The 19,121-nt window shown below is 39.7% G+C and overlaps 1 protein-coding gene across 1 annotated transcript in view; it reads left to right on the forward strand.

The window, feature by feature from the left end:
* The window catches only part of DNAH7 (dynein axonemal heavy chain 7), a 246,720-nt gene that overhangs the window by 37,344 nt on the left and 190,255 nt on the right, over positions 1 to 19,121 (forward strand). Inside the window, exons 9-11 of the mRNA XM_030855979.3 lie at positions 5,097 to 5,216; positions 13,435 to 13,618; positions 14,287 to 14,466. Of these exons, the coding sequence (XP_030711839.2) occupies positions 5,097 to 5,216; positions 13,435 to 13,618; positions 14,287 to 14,466 (484 nt within the window). The remainder of the gene's footprint in view (positions 1 to 5,096; positions 5,217 to 13,434; positions 13,619 to 14,286; positions 14,467 to 19,121) is intronic.

A 19,121-nucleotide genomic window follows, 5' to 3' on the forward strand; every position in this document is an offset into this window, starting at 1 on the left:
GTGGTCCCATGAGCCTTTTCTCACCCTTCCAGCCAAAGCCCCAGTTTACATGCAATCTGTTCTCCAGGGTCTCCTGGTTCTTAATTGCAGGTATTGTCCTGAGGACACAATAATGAGTACATTTTCTCGCCTCCTGCAGACCAGCAAAGGGAAAGCTAAGAGCTTCGGGTGCTTCAGAAGCACAGCTGTTGTCTCTGCTCTGGAAAGCACCCCTGCACATACACTAGGGGGGGCCTCACCGACCAACTTCTCTGAGCTCCTTCCGAAGTTGGGATCCTTAGTGCCCAGGAGCACCTAACCCTAACCCTGCTCCCAGTCCTGCTTCAGGAAGCCAAGCCAGCCAGAATCGCCCCAGCTCTGCCACCCTCCCATCAGAGGCTCTCCAGTTCCCACCTGTGAGATGAGTGTGGGTTTGTGGTGTCTAAGGCCCCTCCCCTCCCTCACTCCATCCCTCTCTCCCTTCCTTCCTTTTTTAAACACATTTTAATGTAATTTCTTTACACAGATACATATGTAATTAATATTACACAGGTGTGATCATATACACTTTTTAAGTGCAGCCCTTTTTTCTTTACTTTGCCTGACTCGCACCAGCCTGGCCTTTCTTTTCCTCGTACGTGCCCTTCTTTCTACCAACCCAGCCAAAGGCATGATAACCATTAGTGGGGCATCTTCCCATATTTTTCTTTGTGCTCACGTAGCCAAATATATATGTATATCCACATATGTGTGTATACATACATAGCATAAAACTGGCTTTCGTCAATGAGGCTGTTGACTCCTAGAAAGCACATCCTTTCAACTTTCCATTGTATAATGTGGATTTCTTTGTCTTCTTGAATTTGTCTTAGAGGAAGAGGCCATCTCCCTGCCCCATGCTTTTCTCATTTTGTTTCTTTTGGGTATTGAGACTCAAATATCTCTCCCTGACAAGGCCCATGATCTAATTTTGTCTGCAGTGATGAGATCCTACAATACAGTATATCACTTTCACAAAGGATGTTTACATGCAGTGGTACATTTCATTTTCAAAACACCACCACAGTGTTTATTTTATTCTTTTAATATCCGTTCATACATGGAACTGCTAGAACACACTGAACTGGATGCTGGAGGATGAGCACCATTGCCTAATATTGTTCATAAAGGGCTAGACTTTGTCTATTGTACAATGTCAGGAGGCAAGAGACAAGAAAATGAAAGGAGGAAGGGGAAGAAGAAAAAGTAACAAAGCCGAGATAAGAAAACAGTAAATAGTAGATATGTCCAAAATTAGCGTCCAGGGATGTGGTGGCAGAGATGTTAGTTGCAGCAGCTGAAGCAAACCTCAGAGCTTCCAGGGTAAAGACAAATGAGAAAGAAGCTTTGCAGTCGGTGGGTGGGAAGAGAGCCCCACCAACTCCTATGTTGCCTTTGCCGGCATAAGTTGTTTTTACTCTCTGTGTGAATATTAAGAGTGGGATGGGCAGACCCAAGTGCTGCCCCTCTGAGGAGAAGCCAGCATTGAACACACAGGGCATCCTTACTCTGGGTTAACAGCCATTTGCCCTGAATCTCAGCAGGTCTTGAAGGTACAGGACATCTCTATGTATGGCTGTGGGTTGGGGGATGGTGATATAAAAAAACCATCTGAATGACTCTAAAATGCATGAATAGGGACACCCCTATGAATGGGGATGCTCTCTAGATGGAAATGTGCAAATTCATGTCATTCAGTATTTATGCTTACAGAACCCACTTAATGTCAGAGATGACATTTAGTATGCAGTCAAAAACCTACATAGCACACAGGTATTTTTGCTTGAAAAATGGTGTATGTCAGGGACACATGTATATACAGTGTATATATGAGTATAGAAATTATCATAGGATATATATTACAGTATAAATAGGATGTCTAAGAAAATAAGAAGATAAAGAACAACTTTTGAAATTCATGATTTGATCAAGGCGAGTCCAAGAAAATACTTCTAGAACACTGTGGATTCATTTACTGTACAGTACTCAGAGAGGATACAACTTAATCAATCTCAAACGTATTAAAAAGATGCTTAACTCATAATAAGAAAAATGCAAAGAGATTGAAATAAAAACTACACTGGGATATCATTCTATTTCCTATGGAATTGACAAAATTCCAAAATATTGACATCATGCTTTGTTGGTGAAGATTGGAGAAATGGGCACCCTTTTGAAGAGAATCCAATCATATCTATCAAAATTACAAATTCATTTACACTTGAATCCAGCAATCTCATTTCTGGGAAATAGTCTAGAGATCCACATGAAAATATAGGAAGTGATCCAGATTCAGGGTTCTTTATTGTGCCATTTGTCAAGAGGGTTAGCCTGGAAACAACCCAGTAACCATTGATAGTGGTTCAATGAGTGATGGTACATTCACACAATGGAATATTATTACACAGCTATGAAATATGAATGAGAACAGTATCAGTGTGCTAATATGGAATGGTCTCCAGGATGTATTAGTAAGTGAAGAAAGCGAGTGCAGAGCACTGCCTAGAGTGTGCTACTTTGAATGTAGTGAAGGAGAACTGGCAAGAACAGAACTTGTTTCTAAATTCATGGAGCAAGCAAGAAATGTAGGCACTTGGAGTGGGATTTAAGGGGCAACTTGGGCCCCGTGAGACGTGAGATTAGCTTTGAGAACCAGAGATCAAAATCAGAGACTGACTTGGTGTTGAGTCCAGAGTGTTGGGCCAGGACTGTTGAAGTCCCTCTGCCTGAAATCAGTGATGGATCCAAAGATCAAGGTGGGGGTTTCAGACTGTGATGAGCATCAAGTGGCAGGTGGGAGGGATCCATGACTGACAGCTGAGTCTCCCAAAATTGACGTCCGCTTGCATGCTGCAGGTAAGGGGTAGGAAGAGTTCAGAGGAGAACCTGAGGTTCACAGTCTGGGTGATTTGGGGCTGTTATTTGGTTGAGTGATCTTTTTCCTGACTCTTCCTATAGTCTTTTACCAGTGGTTAAAACTGTTGTTCTGGGGCTTCCTTGGTGGCGCAGTGGTTGAGAGTCCGCCTGCCGATGCAGGGGACACGGGTTCATGCCCCGGTCCAGGAAGATCCCACATGCCGCGGAGCGGCTGGGCCCGTGAGCCATGGCCGCTGAGCCTGCACGTCCGACACCTGTGCTCCACAACGGGAGAGGTCACAACAGTGAGAGGCCCGCGTACCGCAAAAAAAAAACAAAAAAAAAAACTGTTGTTCTACTGCCAGATGATTGTAGGATTCGTCCTGAGAAAGTAGGACCAGTGTCTGGTGGTATTTTTCCCATGTTCTTAACAATTCAGCCTATTGGCCAAACAGGGAATGTTACCAGCAGAGATTTCATGAGAAAGTTCTGTAAAACTTCTATAAAGGCCTATCAATCTCAAATCATGAAAGGTGGGTGGCCTGTGCTTAGAATTGTCTCTAAATCAGACACTGAGGAAGTGCAGGGAAAACTGGTCTGGTTGCTCAGTGGCAAAGTGCATTCTAGGTGCTCCTGCCCTAGCAACTGCTCTCCTTCAGTGCTGCTTCACACAGCATGCACCTGTGCCCTGATTGATAGCTACAGCTTTGAAACATAAAGTCATGAAAATGTTGACCAAGAAGCATAAAGAGAGCAGATTATGTTTAGTATGTGCTGTCATGCTACATTTTTTTTTTTTTTTTGTGGTACGCGGGCCTCTCACTGTTGTGGCCTCTCCTGTTGCGGAGCACAGGCTCCAGACACGCAGGCTCAGCGGCCGTGGCTCACGGGCCCAGCCGCTCTGCGGCACGTGGGATCTTCCTGGACTGTGGCACGAACCCGTGTCCCCTGCATCGGCAGGCGGACTCTCAACCACTGCACCACCAGGGAAGCCTTGTCATGCTACATTTTAAAAGTATTTTATTTAAAACATTGCTGTATACTGCTCAGTTGCCCAGAATAACGCATTACCAAAGATTCTCCAGCAGTAGTTATACCTACTTTGTGCCTAATGTATCACTGATGTCATGTACTAACCTCATGGTAACCTAAGAGATGGACTTTTGCTTGTGAAAGGAATATAAATAGATGTGAAACGTGTTTTGTCTACTAACCAGTATTTTACACTGGTTTTTAAGTAAAAATTAAAGGTGATGTTTTTAATAGTGTTTCCTATCTTTCAGATAACATAGAAATCATTTAATCATGTGGAAATTAAATAGCAATTTCTCTAATAGGGAAGAAATCTGTAGTTAAATTGAAGTGACTAATACAATGGTACTAATAGATAGCATTGTTCTTTCACTTTAATCTGCCAGAGAAACTTCTTAACTGACTAAAGCGTGTATATAACAAAGATCATAGTGTTGTCGTCAGAAGTGAAAACTCTTGGCTGGAGTAAGCACTGTGTTTTCTGAAAAAATCAAAACCAGACAGGTTCAAAAGATTTTTATACACTGGGTCTTAATTAGGTGTGAGAACTCCCTCACTTCATGGCTCTCCAATATCCAGGGTTGCTCTCTTTTCAGAAAGGGTGGAATTTTTATATTAGGAGTAGTGGACCCTGTAAGTTTTGAGCCCTGCCTCTTTTCCTGTTTTAATTGTTCCAGTTTGAAAGCAAAAATCAGTCTAACCTAACCATCAAATTTCAGTTATTACATCCTTCTTCTACTGCACAGCACAGTTTCATAATATCAGATTGTGTTCCTGCTGAATTTAATTATATTAATTATTTTTTAAATTAAAATATGTTCTTGAATATTTTTATGGAACACAAATTTTAGTGATAAAACCTAGGAATATCATTTTTTGAGAAGGGATCAATTAGCAAAATGTTAAATTAAAAAAAAACAAAAAACTGTCGGGCTTCCCTGGTGGCGCGGTGGTTGAGGGTCCGCCTGCCGATTCAGGGGACATGGGTTCTTGCCCTGGTCCGGGAGGATCCCACATGCCGCAGAGCGGCTGGGCCCGTGAGCCATGGCCGCTGAGCCTGCGCGTCCAGAGCCTGTGCTCCATAACGGGAGAGGCCACAACAGTGAGAGGCCCGTGTACCGCAAAAACAAACAAACAACAACAAAAAAAACCCTCATACTTAAATCATTGTTCATTTTCATCTCTTGCAGAAAGTTACGTTTAGTTGATGTAGAAGAATTTCACAATTGCCAGGATGCATTAGAGCTGTCGACTTTTCAGAATATTGTCATGAAACACATGGAATCTGCCAAAGAGACTCTACTTAAAATGTAAAGTTTTGAAGTTTCATGTATGAAAACATAAATTTAAAAATGTGATTGGTGGGCTACTGCAATTTAACTGCTTTTAGAAAATCTCATTTTAAAAAGTTTGTAATCATTTCCGTTTGAGAGTTAAATATGATATCTTTAACTGCCTTGCTCTGTGATGTCTATCCAGATGTTCTACACAGTATAGATTGTACAGAAACTAAAATGATTATAATTGATACTTTTTCTCAATGTCTGGTTTCTACCCTCTGCTCTGAGAGCAGGGGTGGATAACGTGGGGGAATGATCATCAGCTAATCGTTCACCAGAGATTTATTTGAATCTACTGTTAATACATACAAGGTAATGTGCCTGTTACATTTTGGTTTTGGATGGAGGATGCAGAAGAGTTTAAAGAATGCTTAGACCCCAATAAAGATGTTAAAAAAAAAAAAAAAAGAATGCTTAGGTGGGGAAAATATATTCTTTAAAGGAGTTTATAGTCGTATTGGGAAGTTAGACTTAATTAAACATCATCTTGGATTGGCCCTTCAAATTGGGATAGCCACATGTGATAATTATCGATACTGGTGCCAGATAATACGTTCTGAAACAATACAGTAAAATTGTCTTTGTCATGGGCCATTAAGTTATTATAAATGGGACGTTAATATTAGATCAAATTTAAGATAACAGAGGACATAAAACTCCAGCATGGCTTCATGATTTCCAAGAGGTACTTAGAAGTGTATCTTGACAGTTTAAGACTGAATCTTCCCTTTATATTTTTTCTTCTCTAATACATTAGAATCAAATTCTTTGTCTGACATTACTTGAAAGAACTTTAGACTTCTATGTAGTATTAGTTCACATAAAAAAAAATAGAGGAGAGGTGCAGAATGAAAGTGCATAATTAATTGCAGAGGAGAATATGACCCCGTAAGGACAGAATAAGAGTAAATTATCTTGATCTATAACTTCAGGGTTCTACCCCAGGAATACATTCCCACTGCAAATTTTAGTAGACTGGGTGTGTCAAAGTACAGAGTAGAGGATAAACCTTTATTGAATGATTTTGCTGAGAGATGTAGATGGATTAACTGTATCTCTCTTTTTTTTTTTTTTTTTGCGGTACGCGGGCCTCTCACTGCTATGGCCTCTCCCGTTGCGGAGCACAGGCTCTGGACGCGCAGGCTCAGCGGCCATGGCTCACGGGCCCAGCCGCTCCGCAGCATGTGGGATCTTTCCGGACCGGGGCACGAACCCGTGTCCCCTGCATTGGCAGGCGGACTCTCAACCACTGCGTCACCAGGGAAGCCCTGATTAACTGTATCTCTTGATGCCTCCTGATTGATTCTAAGGGAAGAGCCCTCTGACCATGCTTTACATAGTGAGCCAGAATGTGTTTATCATGGCTAAAAGGCAGAACATCAGCTCACCGAAGTGGAGAAACAATTAGTAAATGATTAATTATGACATCTATGCCAAACCCAAACGTCTTCTCTTAGTCCTTATCCTCCACTTCTACTCAGCAATTGCTGTGGTTTAATCACCACCGCCTTCTGTAAGTCTCTGTTCTGTGTCCCTGTGCCCATTTCTTTTTGATCTCCTTTTCTGGCTCTACTTAATCTCACTATCTTTTCTAAGAGTAGGGGCTCTCCAGGTGTTTGCTTTTGTTTTTCTTCTCTGTATTCTCGATAGTTTCATGATTTCGTCTGTCTTAGCTGTCTCAAGATGTTATGTTTTCTGAGCTCTGTCCCCTTATTATAAATTTTCTACTGTATATCTCCAATTGAATGCCATGTCAGCACCTGATTCCCAGCATTTCCATAACAGTACTCATTCTTTCTTCCAAGCCTGCCATTCTTCCTCCTCTGGACCATTCCCAGGCCAAGTTGAAAACTTTTCGACTTGTTCTGTCTCTTTGCTCATCATGTACATTCTCACCATCCCCGGCCTGCCCCCAGCCATATTCAGTGTATTGCTAACTGTTGTTTTCTTGTTGAGATATATTTCGCTTATCATAAAATTCACCACTTTAATGTGTATAATTCAATGGTTTATAATATATTCACAAGATTATGCAATAGTCATCACTAATTCCATCACCCTCAAATAAAACCCTGTATCTGTTAGCAGTCACTCCCATTCCACCCTAACAAGCCCTTAGCAACCACTAATGTACTTCCTGTCCCTGTAGATTTCCCTACTCTGAACAGTTCATCTAAGTGGAATGATACCATATTTATGTCTGACTTCGTACACTAAGCATAATGTTTTCAAGGTTCATCCATGTTATAGCATGTACCAATACTTTATTTCTTCTCATGGCCAAATAATAATCCATTGCAGAATATATTAATACCACATTTTGCTCATCCATCAGTGTGGGTTGTTTCTACTTTTTGGCTATTATGGATAATGCTTCCATGAGCATTTGTTTAGTGTAAACATTTGTTTTCAGTTCTCTTCGTTGTATACCTAGGAGTGGAATTGCTGGGTTATATGATAACTATATTTAACTTTTTGAGGAACTGCCATGATGTTTTCCAAAGGGTTTGTAAGATTTTACATCCCTAACAACAATGTATTCTTACCATTCAATTTCTCTACATGCTCGTCTATTGTCCATTTCTTTATCTTTTTGGATAAATATCCAAATCATTGCTCATTTTGTATTCAGTTATGTCTTTTTATTTTTGAGTTGTAAGAGTTCTTTATACAGTCATCCCTTAGTATCCATGGGGGATTGATTCCAAGAAACACCCTCTCCCCCGCAGCAGATACCAAAATCCACGGATGCTCAAGTCCCTTATATAATATGGCATAGTATTTGCATATAACCTACACATATCCTCCAGATTATCTCAGATTACTTATAATACTTAATACAATATAACTGCTATGTAAGTAGTTGTAAATACAGTATAAATGCTATGTAAATAGTTTCTGGCCCATGGAGAATTCAAGTTTTGCTTTCTGGAACTTTCTGGAATTTTTTCCTGATATTTTCAGTCTGTAGTTGGTTGAGTCCACCGATGTGGAACCCGTGGATACAGAGGGCTGACTATATATTCTGTGTTGGTGCCCTTTATCAGGTTGAGGAATTTCCCTTTACTTTTTAGTTTCTTAATTGTTTTTATTATGAAATAATGTAGAGTTGCCAAATGCTTTTCCTGCGTCTGTTGAGATGATAGTTTTTTCTGTTACTCTGCTAATATGGTATATTACCATTGGTTTAATATATTGACGCAACCTTGCATTCCACTTGGTCATGGAGTATAATCCTTTTTATATGCTGCTAAATTCAGTTTGTATTTTGTTGAGGATATTTGTGTCTATATTTATCAAGGGTATTGATCTGTAGTTTTCTTCTTCTTGTGATATCTTTGTCTTGTTTTGGTATTATGATAATACTGTCCTCATGGAATTAGTTAGGAAGTATTCCTTTCTCTTTTTCTTTTTGAAAGGCTTTGTGAAGGATTGGTGTTAATTCTTTAAACATTTGATGTAGAACTCACCAGTGAAGCCACCTATTCCTGGATCCTGGCCTTTTAATTTTCTTAGAATTTTTTTGATAATTAATGTATTTACTTGTAATAAGTCTGTTCATGTTTTCTGTTTCTTCTTGAGTCAGTTTTGGTAGGTTGTGTCTTCCTAGGAATTCGCTAGGTTATCTAATTTGTTGGCATAGAGTTGTTTATTGTGTTCCCTTTATTTCTATAAGATCAATATTAATGTCTCCTTTTTTTCATTTCTAATTTTAACAATTTGAGTCTTCACTCTTTTTCTTGGTCAGTCTAGCTATAGGTTTGTCAATTTTGCTGATCTTATCAAAGAATCAGCTTTTGGCTTTGCTGATTTTCTCTATTTTTCTATTCTTTATTTTGTTTGTTTCCACTCAGATCTCTGTTTCTTCCTTCTCCTTGTTTTGAATTTAGTATTCTCTCTTTTTCTGACTTCTAGTAAAGTTTAGACCTTTTGATCTTTTAAATATATTTTAATGTGTTTACAGGTCTAAAGTCTGACCACTATTCTTCTGTATCCCATGAATTTTGATATATGGTGTTTTCATTTTCATTCATCTCAAATTATTTTCTAATTTCCCTTTTTTTTTTTAACTCATTGCCTGTTCAGGACTATGTTGTTTAATTTCTGCATATTTGTGAATTTCCACAGTGTCCTTCTGTTACTGATTTTCTAATTTTGTATGATTTTCATCATTTTATATTTACTGAGACTTCTTTTATGGACACCAAGTATTCTTGATCCTCTCTCAGAAGCATCTTCCATGTGTACTCCTTTCTGTCAATTCCCACTGCTACTACCCTTGGCAGGCCCTTTTATCCTCCCATATAGCCTACAAACCACTGCCAGGTGAATCTTAAACATCCCCTAGATCAGTGCCTTCCCTTTGTTGACAAAATAAATCCACAATTCTTAAACTGCCTTTTAAGGTCTTCTGCAACCTGGACCTAACCTATCTTTTCTATTCTCAGTTCTGAAAAAACTTTCACCTTGGGCCATGCCTGTAGAAATAGTCATGTTAAATTAAAAACGGCATGGCTTCTAAGATTAGCCTATAACCATACCTTACCATTGTTAAATATCTATCCAATTGGTAAATCTGTAGACTTTTTTGTTCTCCTTTTTAACCAATTGTTGGTTTTTAAAATAGTTACTCCTTGTTTGTTTCCATCTGTGAGATGGGAATTCTAGGAAAATTTGAAAGTTGCTCAGTTGCTCCCCACTTAAACTCTGTGACTCTTAGCATTGTCATCTTTGCAGACATAATTGTACCAGATTTAATCAGAGGTTAAGGGGATTAAAACAGAATAAGAACCTCTTGGATACTATTAGCAAAATTTTATGTTTTATACACATATTTATAAAAACTTTACACAGCAAAGCAACCATCAGCAAAATGTAAAGGCAGGCTACTGAATGGGAGAAAATGTTTGCGACTAATATACATCTAATGAGTAGTTAATATCCAAAATATATTAAGAACTCATACAATGTGATAGCAAAAAACAGTTAGATTAAAAATGGTCAGAAGATCTGAATAGACATTTTTCCAAAGAAGACATACAGATAAATAACAGTACATGAAAAGATGCCCAACATCACTAATTATCAGGGGAATGCAAATCAAAACCACAGTGAGATATCACTTCACACTTGTTAGAATGACTATTATCAAAAAGACAAGAAGTAACAAGTGTTGGTGAGGAGGTGGGGAAAAGTGAACTCTAGTGCACTGTTGGTGAAAATGTAAATTGGTGCAACCACTCTGGAAAACAGTATGGAAGTTCCTAAAAACTTTAAAAATAGAACTACCGTATGGTCCAGCAAGTCCACTTCTGGGTGTTTACTTGAAGAAAAGGAAAACACTAATTTGAAAAGATATGTGCACCTCCATGTTCATTGGAGCATTATTTACAATAGCCAAGACATGGAAGCAACCTAAATGTTCATCGATTGATGAATGGATAAAGAAGATGTTGCAACAGCATGGATGGGCTGTGGAGATATTATGCTAAGTGAAATATGTCAGACAGAGAAAGACAAATACCATATGGTCTCACTTGTATGCGAAACCTAAAACAACCACAAAAACCAGGCTCATAGATGCAGAGGGCAGATTGGTGGTTGCTAAAGGAAGGGAGTAAGGGGTGGATGAAATGGTTGAAGAGGGTTAAAAGGTACAAATTTACAGTTATAATATAAATAACCCATGGAGATGTAGTACACAGCATGGTGACTACAGTTAACAATACTGTGTTGTGTATTTAAAAGTTTCTAGGAGAGTAGATCTTAAAAGTTCTCATCCCGGGCTTCCCTGGTAGCGCAGTGGTTGAGAGTCCGCCTGCCGATGCAGGGGACACGGGTTTGTGCCCCGGTCCGGGAAGATCCCACATGCCGCGGAGCGGCTAGGCCCGTGAGCCATGGCCGCTGAGCCTGCGCGTCCAGAGCCTGTGCTCCGCAACGGGAGAGGCCACAACAGTGAGAGGCCCATGTACCGCAAAAAACAAAAACAAAAACAAAAACAAACAAAAAAAAAGTTCTCATCCCAAGAAGAACAAAACTTTAATTATGGTGACCAGTGTTAACTAGGCTTGTTGTGATCATTTTGCAATACATACAAATATTCAGTCGTCATACTGTACACCTGAAACTGATATAATGTTATATCAGTTATACCTCAATAAAAAAAATTATGCCTCACGCTATTTACAGCACATAATGCAGCTCATTCCCGGAGAAGCCCCTCTGTGTCTTTCAGTGTCCAGACCAAATGACCCTTCTTCCATGAAATCTTTACTGTTACCTCATCAAAAGTGATCTCTTCTTTCTGAATGCCTCTGACACTGTGTTCTCTTATTACTTTTTCCTTTTATAATATATATTTATGTGTGTGCATTTTCCCCTCCACTCACCTATAAGTACTTTGAGGACTGAGTAATATTTAGTACCTCAAATGTTTTGTACATAATAGGAAACCCTGTAAGTATTTTTGAGACAATGATTGAATAATTTCTTTCAATGTATTTTCTGTTCTTTGTCCTTTTTCCAGTCTTACAGCCCTGGACTTACTCCATCTCTTGCCTGGACTATTGGAGATTTCTCAATCCCCTTCATTAATCTGGCGTTGCCCTTCTCTACTTACAGCCCTGGACTTACTCCATCTCTTGCCTGGACTATTGGAGATTTCTCAATCCCCTTCATGAATCTGGCATTGCCCTTCTCTACTTACAGCCCTGGACTTACTCCATCTCTTGCCTGGACTATTGGAGATTTCTCAATCCCCTTCATGAATCTGGCATTGCCCTTCTCTACTTACAGCCCTGGACTTGCTCCATCTCTTGCCTGGACTATTGGAGATTTCTCAATCCCCTTCATTAATCTGGCATTGCCCTTCTCTACTTAGTATTTGCTACTTGTCCTCCTTTGTCCTTTTACCTATTGCTTTAACAGTGATGCCCCACTGCAGGAGGATCTGCTGTGTATTCACAGAGCGTGAGCCTGTCCCAGGTTCTTGTGTTTAGCTCCCAAGTTCTGCAAAAGTCCTCACAGACTTCCCTCCACTTATTTTTTCCTATTTTCCAGTGTATTAGCTCCGTTATAGACAGTGAAATGATCAGATATATTAGCCCTACCTCTCCCACCTATTTTTCTTAGTATATTCTACTTCAGGTCCTTTTATCAGGGTCTTCCTCATTTCATTTTTGTCTATTCTTCAGTGAAATTTGCCATCTTCACTATAGAACCCTTCTCTGTTACTTAAATAGAAAATTATGTCTCTATTCTTTGATTTCAAAGCTGTTTTTCTGCCATGACATATTGCCTTCATTATTATGAGAGAGAGGGGATCATGTCATATCTTTTCATATCTCCCATGACACTGTCCCTAGCACACAGTAGGCACTAAACATGTATTTGTTAAAGTGATGAATACATACATTTAAAACTTTGATCTCTCTTGGAGCATTCAGGCAACTCCTGAACTTATATTGACTCCTTGTTTTTAAAACTTTATTATTGCTTATGAAAGAGGTACAAATATTCCTTAATTTTAGTGTTGGACAGTGGTTTTGTAAACTGAAAACTTCACTTGTTATCATCATAATGTATCTGTATATGAATTTCACTGTTTTCCTTTTATTACAAGGATACATATACATTTGGAACTTGTTTTAAATCGGTCACTCTTTCAGGATTTCTCATTAAGGAGGATAAAAAAATAATATACTTGATTTTGTTGTTTTGTGCCTTGTTTTCAACTATCATTGTGAAATAGAACAGCATAAATTACTAGGTGGGCTGAGTCAAACTAGCCCTCCCTTGATTTAATGTTATTCACATTTTAGCTTTAAACTGACAAATCCATTCCCTGAAGAGCAATTTCAGAGACTGGGGAGGAGTATCTTGTAATATCCAATAAAGTTAATTGTCATATTATTCAAAAAGTGCAGGAATAATGGTTCCAGGAGTTCGATTTACCTTTTTATCACAGCATCATGTCGTTGAGCCATTTTCCATTGGCTATGATTAAAATTTCTTTTCCCAGGAGGAGTGAAATATGCCAGCACTTATATTTCAGAGAGTGGATAATGTGACTTGGCAATATACCTCTCTATAAAGACCTTTAGATGTTCAGAAGTTACTGTTAATGCTTAATGTAAGAGGAGTAATTCATTGAAAATAGTAACTTTTAAAAGTCTTTTGTTCTTTGAAGGTGGTTTCCAGAAGTGCAGAATATTTATTACCAAGGTAATAAAAAAAAGCTATTGCCACCTGGTGACAGCAGTGCCAAGTTGGAATCTTTTTTCAACTGTGCTGCTACACTTATGACTTTACAGCTGCAGGACCTCACTTTGGTTTCCATGCAAGATTTCACGGACTTAATTGCACAACCCCCCGTAAGTAAGGTTCAGTTACACCAATATTCATTTACCAATTTATTTATTTTCAATTCTTTCAGAGTGGATAATTATAAAATAACCTTTACCAGTGGAAGAGCAGAAAGTATATCTTTAGATCTATTACACTTACGTGTTTTTTTAAAAAAGACTTAATGTCAACCTGCATATGTAGGGTATATTATTATCATCACATTGGTGAGGTTAGTGGAAATAAGTAAAAATTCCCATAATTGGGAAATTTGGGTCATGAGGGCTGGGGAAGATTTCTCCAAAGAACTCTTTTCTTTCTGGAAGAAGGTCCTGTTAAAGGGTGAGTGGAGTCTGGGAATTTGAATGTTCTTCTCTTGGGCTCCTCCTTTGATGATTCTAGAGCCCCACTGCTGTGCACATCTTCCTTTTTCTGGAATCTTGACCCTATAGTTGATCTGTAGGCTCAGTGGATACCAACTGAGTCTCGCTAGGAATGGCTCGCTGGGAATGGCTCGCTGGGAATGGCTCTTGCCCTTTTTGGTACAGTTCCTCTTTGGCTTAACTGTCTAGGACATAAGAAGAAGGATGAGTTCTCATGTATCCTAATTGGAACCAGTGCACTCCTTACTCTGTCACAATTCATATGCATATATATATGTATACTTTATTATATATCTATAACTTCTTTGTTGCAGGATTCTGTTAGAGCTTTTGAACATCCAGGTTTTGTCATAAGGCTGATTCTTGATAACGACACCATTAAGTTTGAACCTGATTTCGATGACTATATAGCCATCCTTCTAAATGTTTATGATGTCATGATTAAGGCTGTCAGTTTCGTGCCAAGAGTTGAGACAAAATTGTATTCCAAGTCGGTAAGTAATAAGGATATTCTGATTGCTTCAATTTGCATGATGGTATTTGCTTCAAATAACTTCTTTTAGTATAGACAGGTATCCTCTGCTTTACAGAATACCAATGGCCTAGTAACATTGGCTTATAAGGCAGTTTTGCTTTAAAAACATACTATTTTCCCATTAGCTTCTCTTAAATACTGGTTTCTTAGACCAGTCTTCTATTGAACTCAGCTGAAAACTTTCTGAGGGGGAAGAATTAAAGTTGTGATCTGGTTTGAAGCCATCAATGAGCATTTGCTGTAGCATTCACACCATGCTGTTGACTGCGTTACACTTTTCCAGCTCTGTAAAATTCTCCTCCAATTAGCTACCTTCCTGATACACCTTCTTCCAGGAATAGTCATGTCTCCTTACTTCCAAATCATAGATCCTACTTCCCTTTTCTCTCTGGCCAAATATTTAGCAAAGTTCTGCTGAACTACGATATTTCAACAGTAGTTATTGCAGTCTAGTATATGAAATGAGCATGTCTGAAAATTCCTTAACTTAAAAGCTTTTCAAGTTTTTTAAGTCCAAACAGTAGCTTTCTTCTTTCTTTTTCATTTTTTAAATAGAAACGAATATTTCATACATACAAAAGAGTACAGGAGGCCAGTGTTTAAAGTTTTAAGCAGTAATAGAGTAAACACCTTCATACCTTCCATCTAACTTAAACAATGACTATTACCTTTAAGCTCTACCTCCCAATTGTTCTTCCCTGTTCATATCCCTATCCTTCTACCTTCTAGCAAAGGAATCACTATCTTGTACTTTGTAGTTATTTTTTAAATTAATTTTTATTGGAGTATAGTTGATTTACAATGTTGTGTTAATTTCCGCTGTACAACAAAGTGAATCAGTTATACATATACATATATCCAGTCATTTTTAGATTCTATTCCCATATAGGTCATTACAGAGTACTGAGTGGAGTTCCCTGTGCTATACAGTAGTTTCTTATTAGTTATCTATTTTATGTATAGTAGTGTGTATATGTCAATCCCAATCTCCCAGTTTATCGCCCTTCCCTTCCCCCTTCGTAACCATAAGTTTGTTTTCTGCATCTGTGACTCTATTTCTATTTTGTAGATTGGTTCATTTGTACCATTTTTTTAGATACCACACATAAGCAATATCATATGACACCTGTCTTCCTCTGTCTGACTTTGCTCAGTATGACAATCTCTAGGTCCATCCATGTAGCTGCAAATGGCATTATTTTGTTCTTTTTTATGGCTGAGTAATATTCCATTGTATATATATACCACATCTTCGTTATCCATTCCTCTATCAGTGGACATTTAGGTTGCTTCCATGTTCTGGCTATTGTAAACAGTGCTGCAGTGACCATTGGGCATTTTGTAGTTATTACTCTGAATTCTTAAACATAAATTTACTACATGTCTGTATATCTGTAAACAATTTCTCTTTAGTTTTTCTATGTCTTTGTATAGATGGAGTCATCTTATAAATAGTCCATGACTTGTTTTATTTTACTTAACACTGTGATTGTAGCATTATTCATGTTGAGAATATTGTCTTCTTCATAGAGCTTCTAGTTTTTTTATCATTTTATTTTCTCAGAATCCATTAACTTTTCTTTTTTTCAACTAGGCTTGGTCTTTTTTTTTTTTTTTTTTGTGGTACGCGGGCCTCTCACTGTTGTGGCCTCTCCCGTTGCAGAGCACAGGCTCCAGACGCACAGGCTCAGTGACCATGGCTCACGGGCCCAGCCGCCCTGCGGCATGTGGGATTTTCCCGGACCAGGGCACGAACCCGTGTCCCCTGCATCGGCAGGCAGACTCTCAACCACTGTGCCACCAGGGAAGCCCAGCCTGGTCACTTTTGATAGTTTCTTGTACTTAGTCATGTATTCATTACTCTTCTCTGTTTGCTGATGTGACTCCTGCTCCTGGTCATTTATTTCTGTGGGTGTTTTTTTTTTTTTTTTTGTGGTACGCGGGCCTCTCACTGCTGCGGCCAACCACTGCGCCACCAGGGAAGCCCCTGTTTTTTATTTATTATTATGGGCTTATACACACAAGAACTTTATGCAGGGAAGTCTTTGAGGCCTTGATTTGGGTTGGTTCCTCTGGATTTTGCATATTCTCTTGACATGTGCTCTGGAGGTCCCTGCAAACCCAGGACGCTTTTTTTTTTAATGATATATTTTTTTAACGGAACTTTATTTTTATTTATTTATTTATTTATTTGGCTGCGTTGCGTCTTTGTTGCTGCATGTGGGCTTTCTTTAGTTGCAGTGAGCAGGGGCTACTCTTCGTTGCGGTGAGCGGGCTTCTTATTGCGGTGGCTTCTCTTGTTGCGGAGCACGGGCTCTAGGCACGCGGGCTTCAGTAGTTGTGGCTCGCATGCTCAGTAGTTGTGGCTCGTGGGCTCTAGAGTGCAGGCTCAGTAGTTGTGGCTCACGGGCTTAGTTGCTCCGCAGCATGTGGGATCTTCCCGGACCAGGGCTCGAACCCGTGTCCCCTGTATTGGCAGGCGGATTCTTAACCACTGCATCACCAGGGAAGCCCCCAGGACCCTTTTAAACAAAATTCTTGCCTGAGGATTTTGTGGACGACACTGGCAGTGAGTGTTTACCCAAATGTGTAAGAGAACAGGCTTGTGGTTCCAAATTCTTAAGATGACCATCCTTTCTCTTCTCCACTGAAAAACAGGCCAAAACAAGACATTTTCCTTCTTAGCCCCTCATTTAATGGTTCTGTCAGCTTTCAGCATTCTGAAGTTTTGTGTCCTCAGAACCCTCATTGTGAAGTTGTGTCACTTTTCATTGTTTTCATTGTTCCTGGCTTTATGTAGGGATATCAGTTGACTTCCCACCTTACTCAGGCTTCAGGCTTTGTTTCCTGACAACCATTCTCTCACCCATGCCACCCAGCCCCACACATGTGCCCATCCTGCTGGAGACTCATTAAAGCAAAGCTTAGGCCACCAGGGATCAGCAGAGTCCCCAGGGCAGCTGCTCACATCCGCATATAGTTACCTCCCGGTTCATGTATTATCTCATGTTTGGCCCCTTAGCCTTTCCTTATTATTTTACTGCCTTAACCATGCATTATAAAAGTTATATTTGACATTTTCCCCAGCATATTTATGTGTTTTGAACTAAGTCGTTGTTTTCAAACAGGGTTTCTGTTCCTCATATTACCATAAATAGAAGTCTCTCAAGAAACTTACTGTTTACTTTGTTTTTTTGTTTAATTCCAGTTCACCTATTGCATCCTTTTGTATTCTGTTCATACCGTGCCTTCCTCAAGAATGACTAGATGTAGCTTATGAAACAGACAGATATAACAGGTTAATAAGAGTTACTAGATAAAGTTTGAAGTGGAAAAAAGTATTATAATCATCTGAATGAAGACAGTTGCTATGATTTTATGCTTATAAAATATGGCTCTAAGCTTCCTAGTTTCTACAGTAAAGAGGAAAATATAACAAGTTTTAGACTGCTTAGGTATTTTTTCTGGTTTCAAATTTTGAGAGATAGGTCTTACCTGGGGCATTATACGTGGGGTAATGATTCTAAAACCCTATGTACCAGTATCATGTGGTGACTTTTAAAAATACAAATCCAGGGCTTCCCTGGTGGCGCAGTGGTTGAGGGTCCGCCTGCCGATGCAGGGGACACAGGTTCGTGCCCCAGTCCGGGAGGATCCCATGTGCCACGGAGCGGCTGGGCCTCGTGAGCCATGGCCGCTGAGCCTGCACGTCCGGAGCCTGTGCTCCGCAACGGGAGAGGCCATGGCAGTGAGAGGCCCATGTACCGCAAAAAAAAAAAAAAAAAAAAAATCCAGGGGTCCCTGCCACCCCCATTCCCTGCATCTAGAGATGTAGATTTACAATGACAGTCTGTACTCAGAAGTAGGTATACCGGTAAAATATCCCTAGATGATTCTGGCAATCCCTCAAGTTTGGAAACAAGTGATACAGAGGGTACTTGAATATTAATGAGCTTCACATTAGATCCAACAATTTCACATTGCAGTACGTAATATATATTGCTTAATCCTAAAATTCTTTTTCAAAAAAGATGACACCAAGCATCTGCTGTGCCCTGGGGGTGAGGTAGTGGTGATGATGGTGGGATTCACTAATGTAGTCATGAAGTATCTAGTTCTGAAAAAGTGTGATTTCCTGAAATGTCCACTAGGGGGCACAGCGGACAAATGCATCCTGGATACCTGAACAAATTACCCAGTTCTTTAAGGAATCCTTTCATATTCTCAATTTGAAAGCTGTAGAATATTCACTACTGGCAATGATTTTTGTTTGTTACAGTTAAAAATCCCTTTTTCTGGACAACAGGTAGAGACTATATATATATATTTTTTTTTTGCGGTACGCGGGCCTCTCACTGTTGTGGCCTCTCCGGTTGCGGAGCACAGGCTCCGGACGCACAGGCTCAGCGGCCATGCTCACGGGCCCCGGACGCACAGGCTCAGCGGCCATGGCTCACGGGCCCAGCCACTCCACGGCATGTGGGATCTTCCCAGACTGGGGCATGAACCCGTGTCCCCTGCATCGACAGGCGGACCCTCAACCACTGCGCCACCAGGGAAGCTGCATATATATTTTTTAAGTGTAACTTGGTTCAAGATAATAAACCATATATG

This window comes from Globicephala melas, chromosome 7 (assembly GCF_963455315.2).
Source record: "Globicephala melas chromosome 7, mGloMel1.2, whole genome shotgun sequence".
In the NCBI taxonomy this organism is placed as follows: Eukaryota; Metazoa; Chordata; class Mammalia; order Artiodactyla; family Delphinidae; genus Globicephala; species Globicephala melas.